Source organism: Cicer arietinum, chromosome 6 (assembly GCF_000331145.2).
Source record: "Cicer arietinum cultivar CDC Frontier isolate Library 1 chromosome 6, Cicar.CDCFrontier_v2.0, whole genome shotgun sequence".
Taxonomy (NCBI): Eukaryota; Viridiplantae; Streptophyta; class Magnoliopsida; order Fabales; family Fabaceae; genus Cicer; species Cicer arietinum.
In genome coordinates, this window is record NC_021165.2 from 20,340,678 (window position 1) to 20,353,981 (window position 13,304).

General features: G+C 28.5%; 1 protein-coding gene across 1 annotated transcript; it reads right to left on the bottom strand.

The window, feature by feature from the left end:
- Positions 1-3,591: 3,591 nt before the first annotated feature.
- On the bottom strand, positions 3,592-5,528 carry LOC101513190 (transcription factor MYB53-like). Its single transcript, XM_004505532.4, has 4 exons — positions 5,389-5,528; positions 5,021-5,299; positions 4,004-4,735; positions 3,592-3,849 (listed from the first exon to the last, which is right to left on the bottom strand). The coding sequence occupies exons 2-4, from the start codon at positions 5,284-5,286 to the stop codon at positions 3,831-3,833; spliced, it is 1,017 nt and encodes a 338-aa protein (XP_004505589.1). The 5' UTR covers positions 5,287-5,299; positions 5,389-5,528; the 3' UTR covers positions 3,592-3,830.
- Between the last annotated feature and the right edge of the window lie 7,776 nt (positions 5,529-13,304).

Genomic DNA, 13,304 nt, shown 5'->3' on the forward strand with positions numbered 1-13,304 from the left:
TTCTAATATCTTCAAATATATTTTTATTCTTTGCTTATTACAGGACTCATCTCAAAATTTAAGATCACTTAGCCATAAACACATTGCACTAAATTCTTTAATAATTCCATTGTTGAATGAAGCCGAGTTTGGTAACATATCACAAATAGAAAGTTATAAAATAGACAATTCACTTATTACTGCTTTAGTTGAAAGATGGAGACCTGAAACCCACACGTTTCATCTTTCAACGGGTGAATGTACCATAACATTAGAAGATGTTGTGTTGCTTCTTGGCTTTGGGGGTAAAGCTGTAACTGGATCAACTATGGTATCATGGACATATGATTTTTTAGGAGTCATGCCACCTGAATCTCAAAGAAAAGGGAATTTTATAAAATTAAAATGGCTAAAATATTTTTTTTATATGTTTTATACTAAGTTTTATTCTAAAATATAGTTTTAGTATAATATCTTCTAAAATATTTTTTTATATGTTTTATACTAAGTTTTATTCTAAAATATAGTTTTATTATAATATCTTCTAATTTTTTTTTATATTTTATATTAAGTTTCATTCTAAAATATATTTTTATTATAATATCTTCTAATTTTATTTTATTTTATATTTTATACTAAGTTTCATTCTAAAATATATTTTATACTATAGTATGATTCATCTCATTCTAATATCTTCAAATATATTTTTATTCTTTGCTTATTACAGGACTCATCTCAAAATTTAAGATCACTTAGCCATAAACACATTGCACCAAATTCTTTAATAATTCCATTGTTGAATGAAGCCGAGTTTGGTAACATATCACAAATAGAAAGTTATAAAATAGACAATTCATTTATTACTGCTTTAGTTGAAAGATGGAGACCTGAAACCCACACGTTTCATCTTCCAACGGGTGAATGTACCATAACATTAGAAGATGTTGTGTTGCTTCTTGGCTTACGTGTTGGGGGTAAAGCTGTAACTGGATCAACTATGGTATCATGGACATATGATTTTTTAGATTTGTTAGGAGTCATGCCACCTGAATCTCAAAGAAAAGGGAATTTTATAAAATTAAAATGGCTAAGAGAAACATTTTCAATGTTAACTCCAGAATCATCTAATGAAGAAATAATTATACATTGTAGAGCATACATTTTAGAATTGATTGGTGGCATATTAATGCCCTACAAATCCCACAACAGAGTACATAATATATTATGTGGTTGCACTTGTTGAGAGATTTGCGAGAGACAGGAGAATATAGTTGGGGTTAGCGTGCTTGGCAACACTTTATAGAGAATTGTGTCGTGCATCTGAACCCGGTGTTATATCGATCGGCGGATGTTCACATCTACTTCAAACGTGGGCATGGTACCATATGCCGTTTCTTGCACCAATAAGTAATCTTGAGCCTCATTTTCCATTCGCAAAAAGGTAAATATCAAAAAAAAGTTAAATATTATATTTATAAAACTATCAATTGATTCACTAACATTCAAATTTATTTTCGTAGATATAGTGGAAAGGGTATGAAATTTGGCGATACACCTCGTTATCATACCGCTGGATATCGATAAAAAATTGATTATATGACCGTTAACGATGTAATATATTAAAACATTACATTATTTCTATTATTTTATTTTTCTTATGCATATATTATTAACAAACTTATTATATATCAGTTTATCTGAAGGTCATATCTACGTCTAACATACGATAATGCAGAAGACAATTGGCTATGGAATGCATCTACATACTTAATTTATTTCTACATAATAGAAATACATCAAACTGATAGAGTGAAACTACAATTTGGACTAGCTCAAGAAATTCCACATCCTCCAAGGAACACGAGAAAGTATCATAAGGTAGATTTGCATAAACAAGTTGACTATAGTTGGGCATTATTCTATGAAAATGAGAACAAAGAGTGGAATGAACGAGAGAATCATATTCTTCATGGTCAACCTCTAAATGTTGAGTTCAAACCAAGTTATGAATGCCAACCTCTAGATTGTGTTGGTATGAACGAGAAAATCATATTCTTCATGGTGGAGGTTTGGTTTTGCAAAAGTTCTAAACGATTTATTTCTGTGGAAAACCAATTGGTTGATTCTCGTGTTAATCCACCTCAACCTCCACCACAATCTAGCCAACATTTTTTTCACCCTCAACCTCCACCGCAATCTAGTCAATATTTTTTTCACCCCCAACCTCCACCACAATCTAGCCAACATATTTTCCAAGAATCAATGCCTAACACAACACAACAAAATCAGTATTATATACCAACACCTCCTGACACTCAACCGCCTCCTCATACTTTTACCCACACACCACATCCTCATACTTTTATCCACACGCCACATCAATCTTACGGGTTCACGTCAGAGGAACAATTTAATTTTGACAGTCAACAACTACATCAAGAAGACAATCGTCGACTATCATTTGCATCAAGCGAAGAGGAATTGTTGTATAACACGTTCAACATTCGTCATAATACACCTGAGTCCGCTACCCAGTTACTGAAAATATGTATCAACAAAACTTTCAAATTCCAAGCTTTGGGAATGCATATACTTCTTGAATCAAATATCCAACTTGACTCAAGGTGAAAGTAGTTCTTCTGCAGCACTTCCTACTAGACATCCTCCAAATCAAGAAGACGAAGATCAAGAAGAAGAAGAAGAACAACAAACTCGTGATGTACCAAGGCGTCGTCAAAATTCCGTACGTGTGAGAAAATCTCGGCAATGTGGTACTGAAGGCCACCTTCGACATTAATTATCGTAATTTTTGTAAAATTTGTGATGTTTTTGATGAATAAATTATGTAATTTAAAGTTTTATCGTAATTTAAAATTTCTATTTATGTATTTTTATGAATTATAATAATTATAATAGTTATATATATTACTTTTGTTATTTCAACAAAAATTGAAATAATTATTTTTTACAAAAAACTAACCTTTTAAAAATTGACATTTCGAACTTGAATTTCCTAAAATTTTACCGCAATTTAAATTTTCTATTTATCTATTTTTATGAATTATATTAGTTATATATATTACTTTTGTTATTTCAATAAAAATTGAAATGATTTTTTTTAAAGAAAAAATTATTTGATAAATGCCCATTTGGAACTTGGATTTACTAATTTTTTTTTTGTAATTTAAAATTTCTATTTATTTACTTTTTATGTATTTTTATGAAATATATTAATTAATTATATATATATATATATATAATTCCATTAAAAATTAAAAAAAATTTAAATTTTTTTTTAAAAAAAAATCAAGTGGGAAGTCGCTGTTTGGAACTTGAGTTTAATTAAAGAATTCGCCATTCCAAATGGCGACTTGTAACTAAAGAAAAATGACATTTTGGTATTTTTTTAAATGAGGGTATTTTGGTGTTTTTTTTACAAAATGAGAATATTGAAAAAAAAAAAAAGAAACCCAATGAAAAGGCAACATTTGAAGTGAGACGACACATATTTTTCCACGTTGTTTCATTTTTATCCATTCCAATTTAAGGCCTTATAAAAATATAGACTTGTTACCATAACAACAGTTATTATTTTAAGTAGGGAAACCCGAGTGAATTGAAATTTATACATAAAAAATGAATACATGAGAGAGTTGTATTCTGTAAAATAAACTAAAATCTCCATGTTGTATATATAACTCATCTATACAAATGGAAGCTTTTTATAATTTGAATCCAAAAATCAATCCATCATGAAACACATATGAACCAACACCTAATTATGAACTAGCTAGAGATCAATGATATATAAATCTTTAGTGCTGTTTTCTTTATGAGACACTCCATTACGGTTACTGGTTAGACTCTTGGCTGCAAACATAGCAAAAGAAAAATAAGTGTCATGTCAGCCACAAATAAATCATTTTTTATGAGAAATTAAATTAAATCTCTAATTAATAAGCACAAAAGTGGAGCTAGAAAAAGGTACATTAATAATAATAAAATAATCATATAGTTTACTTACTCTAAGAGATCTTTCCAATAAACATCGCTTACTTCTTCATACATGAAATCTCCCAACATTTCAAAGGTAGTTGAATTGGAAATGGAACACTCATTTTGGTTTCTCTTATTTTCCTTGATCTGTTTAACAGCAGAACATTCTGGTGAAACTGAAACTAGATTTGGAAGTGAATTTAATGGTGTTGTTGTTGAAGATGAATTTGTAGCATGATCAAATGATAATTCATCAACTTTTTGAGGTGGCTGCATCTGAGGTGGTGCTTCAAAGCTTTGAAAATTTGTCTGATTTTGTTGAGAAGGAAAATATCCATCATAAACATTTTGGAACTTAGTTTGATAATTCAATCCTAAAAGTTCATTTAGAAAACTTTCTTGCAGTGGTGAAGATGAATTTCCAAATGAATTGAGTAGTTCTAAGTTTGAAGTATTAGGAGTATTGGCACCAAGGATTTGAATTTGAAGTATGTTTTGAAGCAATTGAAGTTTGGCTAGTTGTGTTGCATCTGATTGAAGCCTTAGAGCATTATCCAAAGTGTTTGGAAAAGTAGTATTGAGAATGTTTGCAGCTAGAATTTGTTGAAGATTAGACATTAGATTAAGGTGATCAATTCTTGGACGATGAGTCACTGGATCTAATCCCATTTGTAGAAGCTTTTTCTTTAAATGAGTGTTCCAAAAATTCTTTATTTCATTATCAGTCCTCCCTGGTAGATGACCTGCTATAGTAGCCCACCTAATAATACAAATATTTTAATCAATATTCAAATTATTTTAAAAAATTGAGAATGAAAAAATTACATTAAAGAGACATTATTTTACAATTATTTTTTGAATAAATTTAAATATCAGGTGTAATTTATCTACCGTGATTGAATAACAGTTCTAGTTATAGAGAGAAAAATACGTCTAATAAAAATGTGTATTTTGTTCTCCTAAACACCTCGCTTGAGGTGGTTACAAGTTTTCAAATTCAAAATTTATTGATATATGTAGTAATTAGGAGATTGTAATGACTTACTTATTTCCAAGAACAGCATGTAAATTGATGATGGATTGTTCTTCTTCCTCAGTGAATTTTCCTCTTTTGATATCAGGTCTTAAATAGTTAGTCCACCTAAGTCTGCAACTCTTACCACACCTGTTCAATCCTGCTAGCTTTGGAAGTGCTCTCCAACTTCCATGGCCATGTTTCTCAATGTAATCCACCAATATTCTATCTTCTTCTGGTGTCCAAGGTCCTTTCTTCAAACCACGTTCATCACAGCATGGTGTTCTCCCCATCATCACCACCTAGCAACTGTACAAACATATATAGGAACTATATTAAAAGTGTGTAGTTGAGTTATTTCTTTGACTACAAATAAAAGAGAGGAAAATAATCCAAACCTTGGAGTGTTCTGAAATGGAGAATATAGTACTATTCTGTTGGAGCTTGGATATTTGGCAGAGGTGCTTTGTTATATATATAGCATGGTGATGTTGGAATATGCAAATGTTTTCTAAGACTTTATCATCATATAGGTCATATGGTATATTATAATATCCTAGTATGATATTATATACTTTTAATAAAATATAGTTTATTTAGTATTGAGATATCTTGTATCACATTATGTTTTTTTGGGTCTGTATATTGTAACACATTATTACTAATGGTATTGGACACAATAATTATATATCTTATTAAACCTATGTTATTGTTAAACAAATTTCTCTTCACGCGTGCGTTGCGTTGTACATGTTCTATAACTAATAAAATACAGTTTAGTTATTCCCCTAATATCAAATTATATTACCGTTTATATTTTTATTAGCAAAACTTATTTAAAATATACAATAGCTACTCCGATTGATTACATTAATTAATATGTGAAAAACTTAAAAGTTAGCGTCTCTATATCTTTTAATTATTTATGTTTAAATATATTTAATTGTTAATATACGAAAAAAGAACCTCTCATAGCGAGTAGTGATAGTTAATTCCAAATTTATCCATATTATTATTATTATTATTTATTTATTTTTATAATTATTATTTGCCTATACCATATTATTAAGTATATAAAGTAATTATGTATATCTACTCATAGTGTTCAATTACAGAGGATATAGACGTAGAAATTAGTCGCATTTTCAATAGGGATGAATTTTCCAACGATGTATATGCAAAATTTCAACGTGAAGTTCACTTGTACAAGAAGAACAAGGCACAATAAGGAACATACGTATGTTCATTAATGCCACATTTTCCGTACTTTTACACTCAGATGGCGACTGCTAAGAGGAGACACATCAGCAACAAACTTTAACTACCACTAGGGTAGGTTTCCACGTGGCAAACTATTAGAAAGTGTGAAGCTCACTTTTCATGGCCTACATACATATATATTTAGGAGATGGAACCTTTCTCTTAAAACATCCTTCCTTTGACCATGTTTTTCTTATCATGCAAAATTGCTAATCAATTCACGCAATCCTCATGTGGGACCCAACTCTTTCAATGTGCATAGTCTTAAAATCCAAACACATTGATAGACTCAATGATCAAGAGATTGGTCATCATAAATTGAATTGCATAATTGTTGATTTACTATATTAAACAAATTCATGACATACATTTTTTTTTATCATATTTTTTTAATAGAAATATATCATGTATTTAAATAAATAAATTATATATAGAGAGAGATATTTTGTGATAAATGAGTTTTTTTATGTGAGAATGAAATGATCAATTATTAATAACGTCTTTTCATCTTAAAGAATACTACATTATTCTTTCTCTGTATTAATTTATTTCTCAATAATAATGTATTTTAGTTTCTCTTTTCTTTCCACTATGTGGATAATAATTGTTCTATATAATTTTTTATTGTCTTTAAATTGATGACATGAAGTTATATGGTACATATGTTCCATTGAGAAATATTAATAGTTGATGACGTTGGAAGTAAAATTTTCCTTTCTTTCAAAAAACGTTGATTTGTTTATACAAGTAGTGAGTAGATTCTTCAAATACAAGAACAAAAATAAAAAATTGGTTTGTGTTCATATTTTCACTCAAACTTTGCAAAAATGTTAATGATTTTTATGAGATAAATAAAAAGGAATTGAGTTTTTAAAATTCTCAAACAACGTGAATGGTTTTCTATGAGAACACATTGATCTTTGATTTGAGATTGTAATACTCAAAGAAGAGTTAAAGTATAGCATCGAATATCGACGGCCATATATGTGAAGTTGTGAACTATTTTGAGAAAATTTTATGATCAGGAAGGGGAGGAGATTGTAAAGGGTAAGAAGGGAAAAGTGGAGCCTAACAATCTTGAAGTCGAATCAAAAGGTTATTGGGTTCACAAATAGAAATCAGTAGAGATAGTACCACGTGAGTCAGTTTATAAAATAATGTAATCTCAACCATCAATTTCGATTTAAGGGTTAATAATTGACTTTCTCACTTTCACATAAGATATTCTTTTCGCACTAGATATATAAAATGTTAGAAATACTAAAATAAATGATTTTTTTTAGTAAAAAAAATCTTATATCATTTCATTCAAAATCACGGAAAAAATATAATGAGTTGTAGAATATAAAAATATAAGAACTAGATTTAAATATAAATATCAAGTCAAGTTGTGTGCAACTCTGTTAACTTACCCTCTATATAAAAGCTAAATTCTAACTAGCTTGAGTAAAATATAGATCTTTACCATTAGATAAAAAATGACCTAATTTATTCTCGTAATTTTTGTTAGTGAGGATAATATTAACCACCGTTTGACTGTCACTCTTAAAGAGAACCTTATCAAAACCATTGTCGATGGCTAGTTAAATAGAATAAAGAAGAGATGTTGCCTCACTCACATAATTTGCTATTGTAAATCAAGTTGTTTGAGCCAAGACGAATATCTCACTATTGCCTATAAAATAAATACCAAAATCAAAGTGAGATTCACTCAAGAATATTGTAGTTACGATGGACGTCATACTTTACTATACTTAAAATAATGTTAGAAGCACTAGAAATAATTAAGTTTTTATTTTAAAAAAAGAAGTAAGTTGTATCTAGAGTAATGAATCTTTATAGACTTTGGTGAGTGATTTCAATGTAAAATGGTGTTCTTCAATTGAATGGTTTATGTTTCAAAAATTGAAGATGACGTTCTTGAAGTTTTTTTTAGTGTTTTTGAAGATGTTAATTTTTCAAATTGTAATTCATTCTTAAGGATCTTGCAATCATTTATATCAATTGTTAAAAGTAAAAACATAGATTTTATCCATTTCAATCAATTACCTTTAATACAAATAGTTAGAAATAATTTATTGCGTTAGTAACTTCCTGGATGTTTTTAATCCAATCGAAAAACTCTCACTAAATTGTGAAAATACTCTATTTTTAAAGAGACAAAAAATAGACGATTTTATTCAACTTCACTATATAAGTCTCAATGTCATCTTTGTCTAGCATTAATTGATATTTTAATCTTTAAAATTATAGAAAATGAAAAACTTGATCGTTTAAATATGTCAAAATAGTATATTAATCCTTAAAATTTCATCAAAATTGATTGGTTGACAATTTTATTTTTTAGGTCTAATTTATCCTGCTGTAAGGTTGGGGCCAAAAAATTTCATTCTACAATTTTAGAAATCAATATCGTGCTTCATTTACACATTTGTATTCCTTTGTTATGAAAATATAAATGAGGTATTATATTGTAAAAGAAACTTTTAGTAGGTATACATTATTTATTGGACTATACTACCACTACATTTCAAAGAACAATCATGACAAGCAATTCATGGTCAACCCCTCATTGGAAAAGGATTGTTTATATTATATGTACAAGAAATTATTGGACTCTTCTCTATTGTCTACTCAATATCTTAGTTTTAAATTAATTGAGGCTATAACCCATCAACTTTTCTATATTTTTAGGTGAGGGTGAGAATAACTTTATGATGTCTTATAGCGTCCCCAATCGCAACTCGTAAACTCAATACAATTCCTAAAGTTAGATGCATAACATTGACTACACCGCCATTGATAATTTGGTGCTTAATATCCCAAATCCCAATCTTATACACTACTTAGTTTATGTTACTATTGAGACAATTTTTTAAAATTCAATTTGTTATTTTGTGTCGATTTACTTAACGAATCTAATGTTTTGATAATTGATATTTTATTTTTAAAAAAAATTGAAATTTATTTTTCTTAAAAAATATAAAAAAAAAAAAAACAATTGGGGCGTCGTTTTAGAAGAGACTGAAAGAATCGTTTTTTTTTTTTTTGAAATTGAACAAATCATTGAATATTTTAAAAAATGATTGGAGTGTTTGTAATAATATATATTACAATATAAATTTAGTCTGGCAAAATTATCCACGATAATATTATCTAAAAATTTTCCTTCCAAAGAGCTACTAAGTCACCATATTTTTTAGAGGCCGTATTAATATTTGTATTTAGCAAAATGATTCTCATTAATCATAAATCGGAAACATTAAAATCCTGATGTAACATAAATTTTGGCACTATCTCCATCTAAGCTTGAGTGTTTCCACCGCAACAGTTCATCTTCCATTTACCAAACAAATGGCTTTTTAATTTGCATCGGATTTTAGAGCATGGAACGCAACTTATAAGGTACTCCCTATAGGGAAACAATCATATATTTTATAATGAGAGGAAGCAACTAATCAATCATATATTATATATAAATCCTACAAAATGGTATATAGAATAATCCAGACACAAATATATCACGGCTCATGTCACTACTCACAACCTTTATTGAATGGTCAACAACACTTCAATAAATCACGGCTCATGTTACTAATTATTTGTCTATTTGAATTGATACAATACATCAAAAACAACATAAATACGACATTACTAAAATTGAAAAAATGCATAAATTCATAAACAAATGAGAATATTCATACAATCGAATTTGTAGCATTGATGATCAAGTAATTAACTAAATATGTAATTGAATGAAGATGACATGTCAATCTAAATTCAACAAACCACCACAACCTTACAAAAAAATGAAATAATGATGCACCTGACGAAGAAATGACAATCATGAAAAATTACCAAAGAAAACTAAATCTACGTGAAAAAAAAAAAACTAATTTGGATAAATCGAGAGAAAAATAATATAGATTGAGGAGTGTTTCTTAATTAAAAAATGACTTCAAACCACCATTTACTACAATATTTTGGACCTACGACAACACTTAATTTTTTATGGTAAAAAACTGTTCTCGTAGAATCCAATAGACAATGATTTTTATTTTCATTGTAGTAGAACATTAAATTTTATAACTTTTACAGCAACAGTAAAAAAATATTCTCATTGTTTATTGATATATTTACACAACATTTAATAACCGTTCTTGTTTAGTTTTTAATAAAATTGTTATCATAAAACAAAACCCTTCTTTACTTGTTAAAATCAAAATTGTTTTCTTATGCATTGAAAGCAAAAATTGTTATCTATTATGTAAATACTGAAGAGCGAAATTGTCCCCAAATATTTCATCCTACCGCTTCAGCAAATTAACCATCTCTTTTAAATAAATCATCTCTCTCTCTCTTTCTCTGTCACGTAAAACGGTCTCTTTGCATAACCCTCTAGCCTATCTCGCAAGAACCTTATGCTCTCTCTCGCAAGAATCCTCTCTTCATGAAACCCCTTATTCTCTCTCATTCAACATCATTTCTGAATGAAAAAGGAGAAAAACAAGTGTTGGTGATGTATATAGCAATAAGATGAGGAAGAAAGCTTGTGAATGAACATTGCTCAACATCGATTAGGGTTTTTCAAATTCGTGACTTGCGAGACTTCTCCCCTCTCTTTTTCCAGCAACTCAACCTCATTTAACCTCTAATTAGGGTTTTTGCATCTTCATGACTTGCGATACTTCCATCGTGAGACTTGTAAAACCCTTTCACTGTGACTTACGAGACTTCTCCATTTCATCTTCATGACTGGGTGAATTTGGTATATATGTTTCATCTTTGCTCTATTATGTCTCAACACAATATCAAATGAATAATCAATTGCAGTTCTCTAAGTTTAGACATTGATGAGGAGGAAGGAAGAGAGAAGTAGGGAAAATTGAGAGAGTGTTGGCTAGTAGATATTTGGTTGTTCATTATCGATATAAAAGAAATTATTTGAAGCCAAATTCTACTACGAACTACTTGTATATATGGTCCACTTTGAATTGATATTTGAAAATCATTTGAAATTCTAATTTCAGCATATGTTGCCTTCCTAAGGTAGAAGCTTACAATTATTCTTGTTGTCATAATTAAGATGGTGACTAAATCAGTGTTGGTTCAATAAAAAGAAATAAAAATTAATATGTGTGCATCAACATGCAACCTATATTTGTATTCATATTTTTTATAATTTATGTTATAGTGATACCAATTATGTCACCACCATGTTAGTGGCAAGAGCGAGGATGACATTGAACTTTTACTTCAAATGTATCGTTGATCGTTGTTATTTCAAGTACACGACGAACAATTTCATAAAGGTAAAGTTGCCACCACTCTAATTATTATTATTATTATTATTATTATTATTATTATTATTATTATTATTATTATTATTATGTCATTTGTTATATTAATTCTTAAATAGTCTTTTCAAGTAACTACATAATGAAATGTGATTAGATGTCCCATACATATATTTCAGAAGAAAGCTGTAGATATATTTGATATGCTGATGCACATATTTGAACACATGATACTCCTCTCTCTACATATTTAGAAAGTAAAGTGATTAGATACATTTATAAAGCTTCTACATTGAAAATAAATGACAATTAAAACCTAAATCCTAATTATATATATTATATATATATATATATATATATATATATATAACTCCTAATTATTATTTTATTTAATTGTTTAAGAAGGATACATTTATACAATTAGTCATGTAGAAACACTAAATATAATAAATAACATTATAATTTAACCAAAAATAATTACAAAAAAAAAAAGTAACAATGATGCATCTTTGGGCATCTCCTGATCCTTAATCCTAGTAGTATACAATACATATACGAATAATGAGAGTGAGTTGGAGCAGTTCTCTAAATTAAAATGCATCCTTTTTCTTCTAGACACATTAAATAGTGGTTTTATTGTAGCGGTCTCAAACCCACAGAAGTGACATCATAGATGCAATTGTCAATTTGGGGGTTAAAAGGATGGTAAACCTTGCCGGGGATTTTCTCTTGACATTACCTCATGTTCCACATTTACAAGCCACCTTGTTTTGTTTTAGCATGCTTTAATCATATATTTTTCTCATTTTAATTAACTAACTAACCACTAACAGTCCAATTTTCTTAAAACTTTTCGTGTAAATGGAAAACTTCTCAACAACAATAACAAGATCTACTCTGTTACTTGTGGAATTTGATTTCCTTTAGATTTGGTATTTAACTGTTTAATATATATTTTTACATATACTTGCTCCTTTTGTAAATGTTTACCACATTGAGACAGATTTAGTTAAATCAAAAAACTTATTTTTTGTTACAAGTGTATAATATATACTTTTGTTTATTGGATTTGTAGAAGCTGTGGTTGGTCACTGTTTTCTCAAACTAAAGGTTGTTCAACTTATTAGCACAAGAAAATCTTGCTTAGAAGAAGGTTGAGTACATTACAATCATTGATTATTATTATTAGAAGAGTAGTTGGTAATAGAAACCTAATTACTTAAGTTTTGAAGCTTAGTTAACAAGACAACGCATGATAATTGTGAAGGAGTTAAGGGAACCGGATTTAAGGATTTAAGAATGAAAATTTATTAATTTAATTAATAATATTAATATTTGTCTATGAAAAGAAATGCAATTTTTTTAATTAGTTAATTATGTTCTGACTTCTAATTCTGAATCAATATATAAATATTCAATCTAATTGATCCAAAAATTTGAGAAGGTCTACTGCACAACACTAATTCTGAATTTGACATAATTTTTCCCATCAAATATTTGTCATGTTGTGAACAGAGCATAGGAAATGCAATTAATTTCAAATATTCAATTACCTTTTAATATTTTTTACAAAGAAAATTTAAGATGAGAGGATTATATTCCAGTAAGATATGGAAAAAAATTTATGTTTAAATTTATTGAGTATATTTATATTTGCCTCCTTTCAACACTAATGAAGATTGAATTTATAACCTATGTAGTTCAATTTTTACCACCAAATCAAACTATTAGAGTTCAAATTAATACTAATACTAATA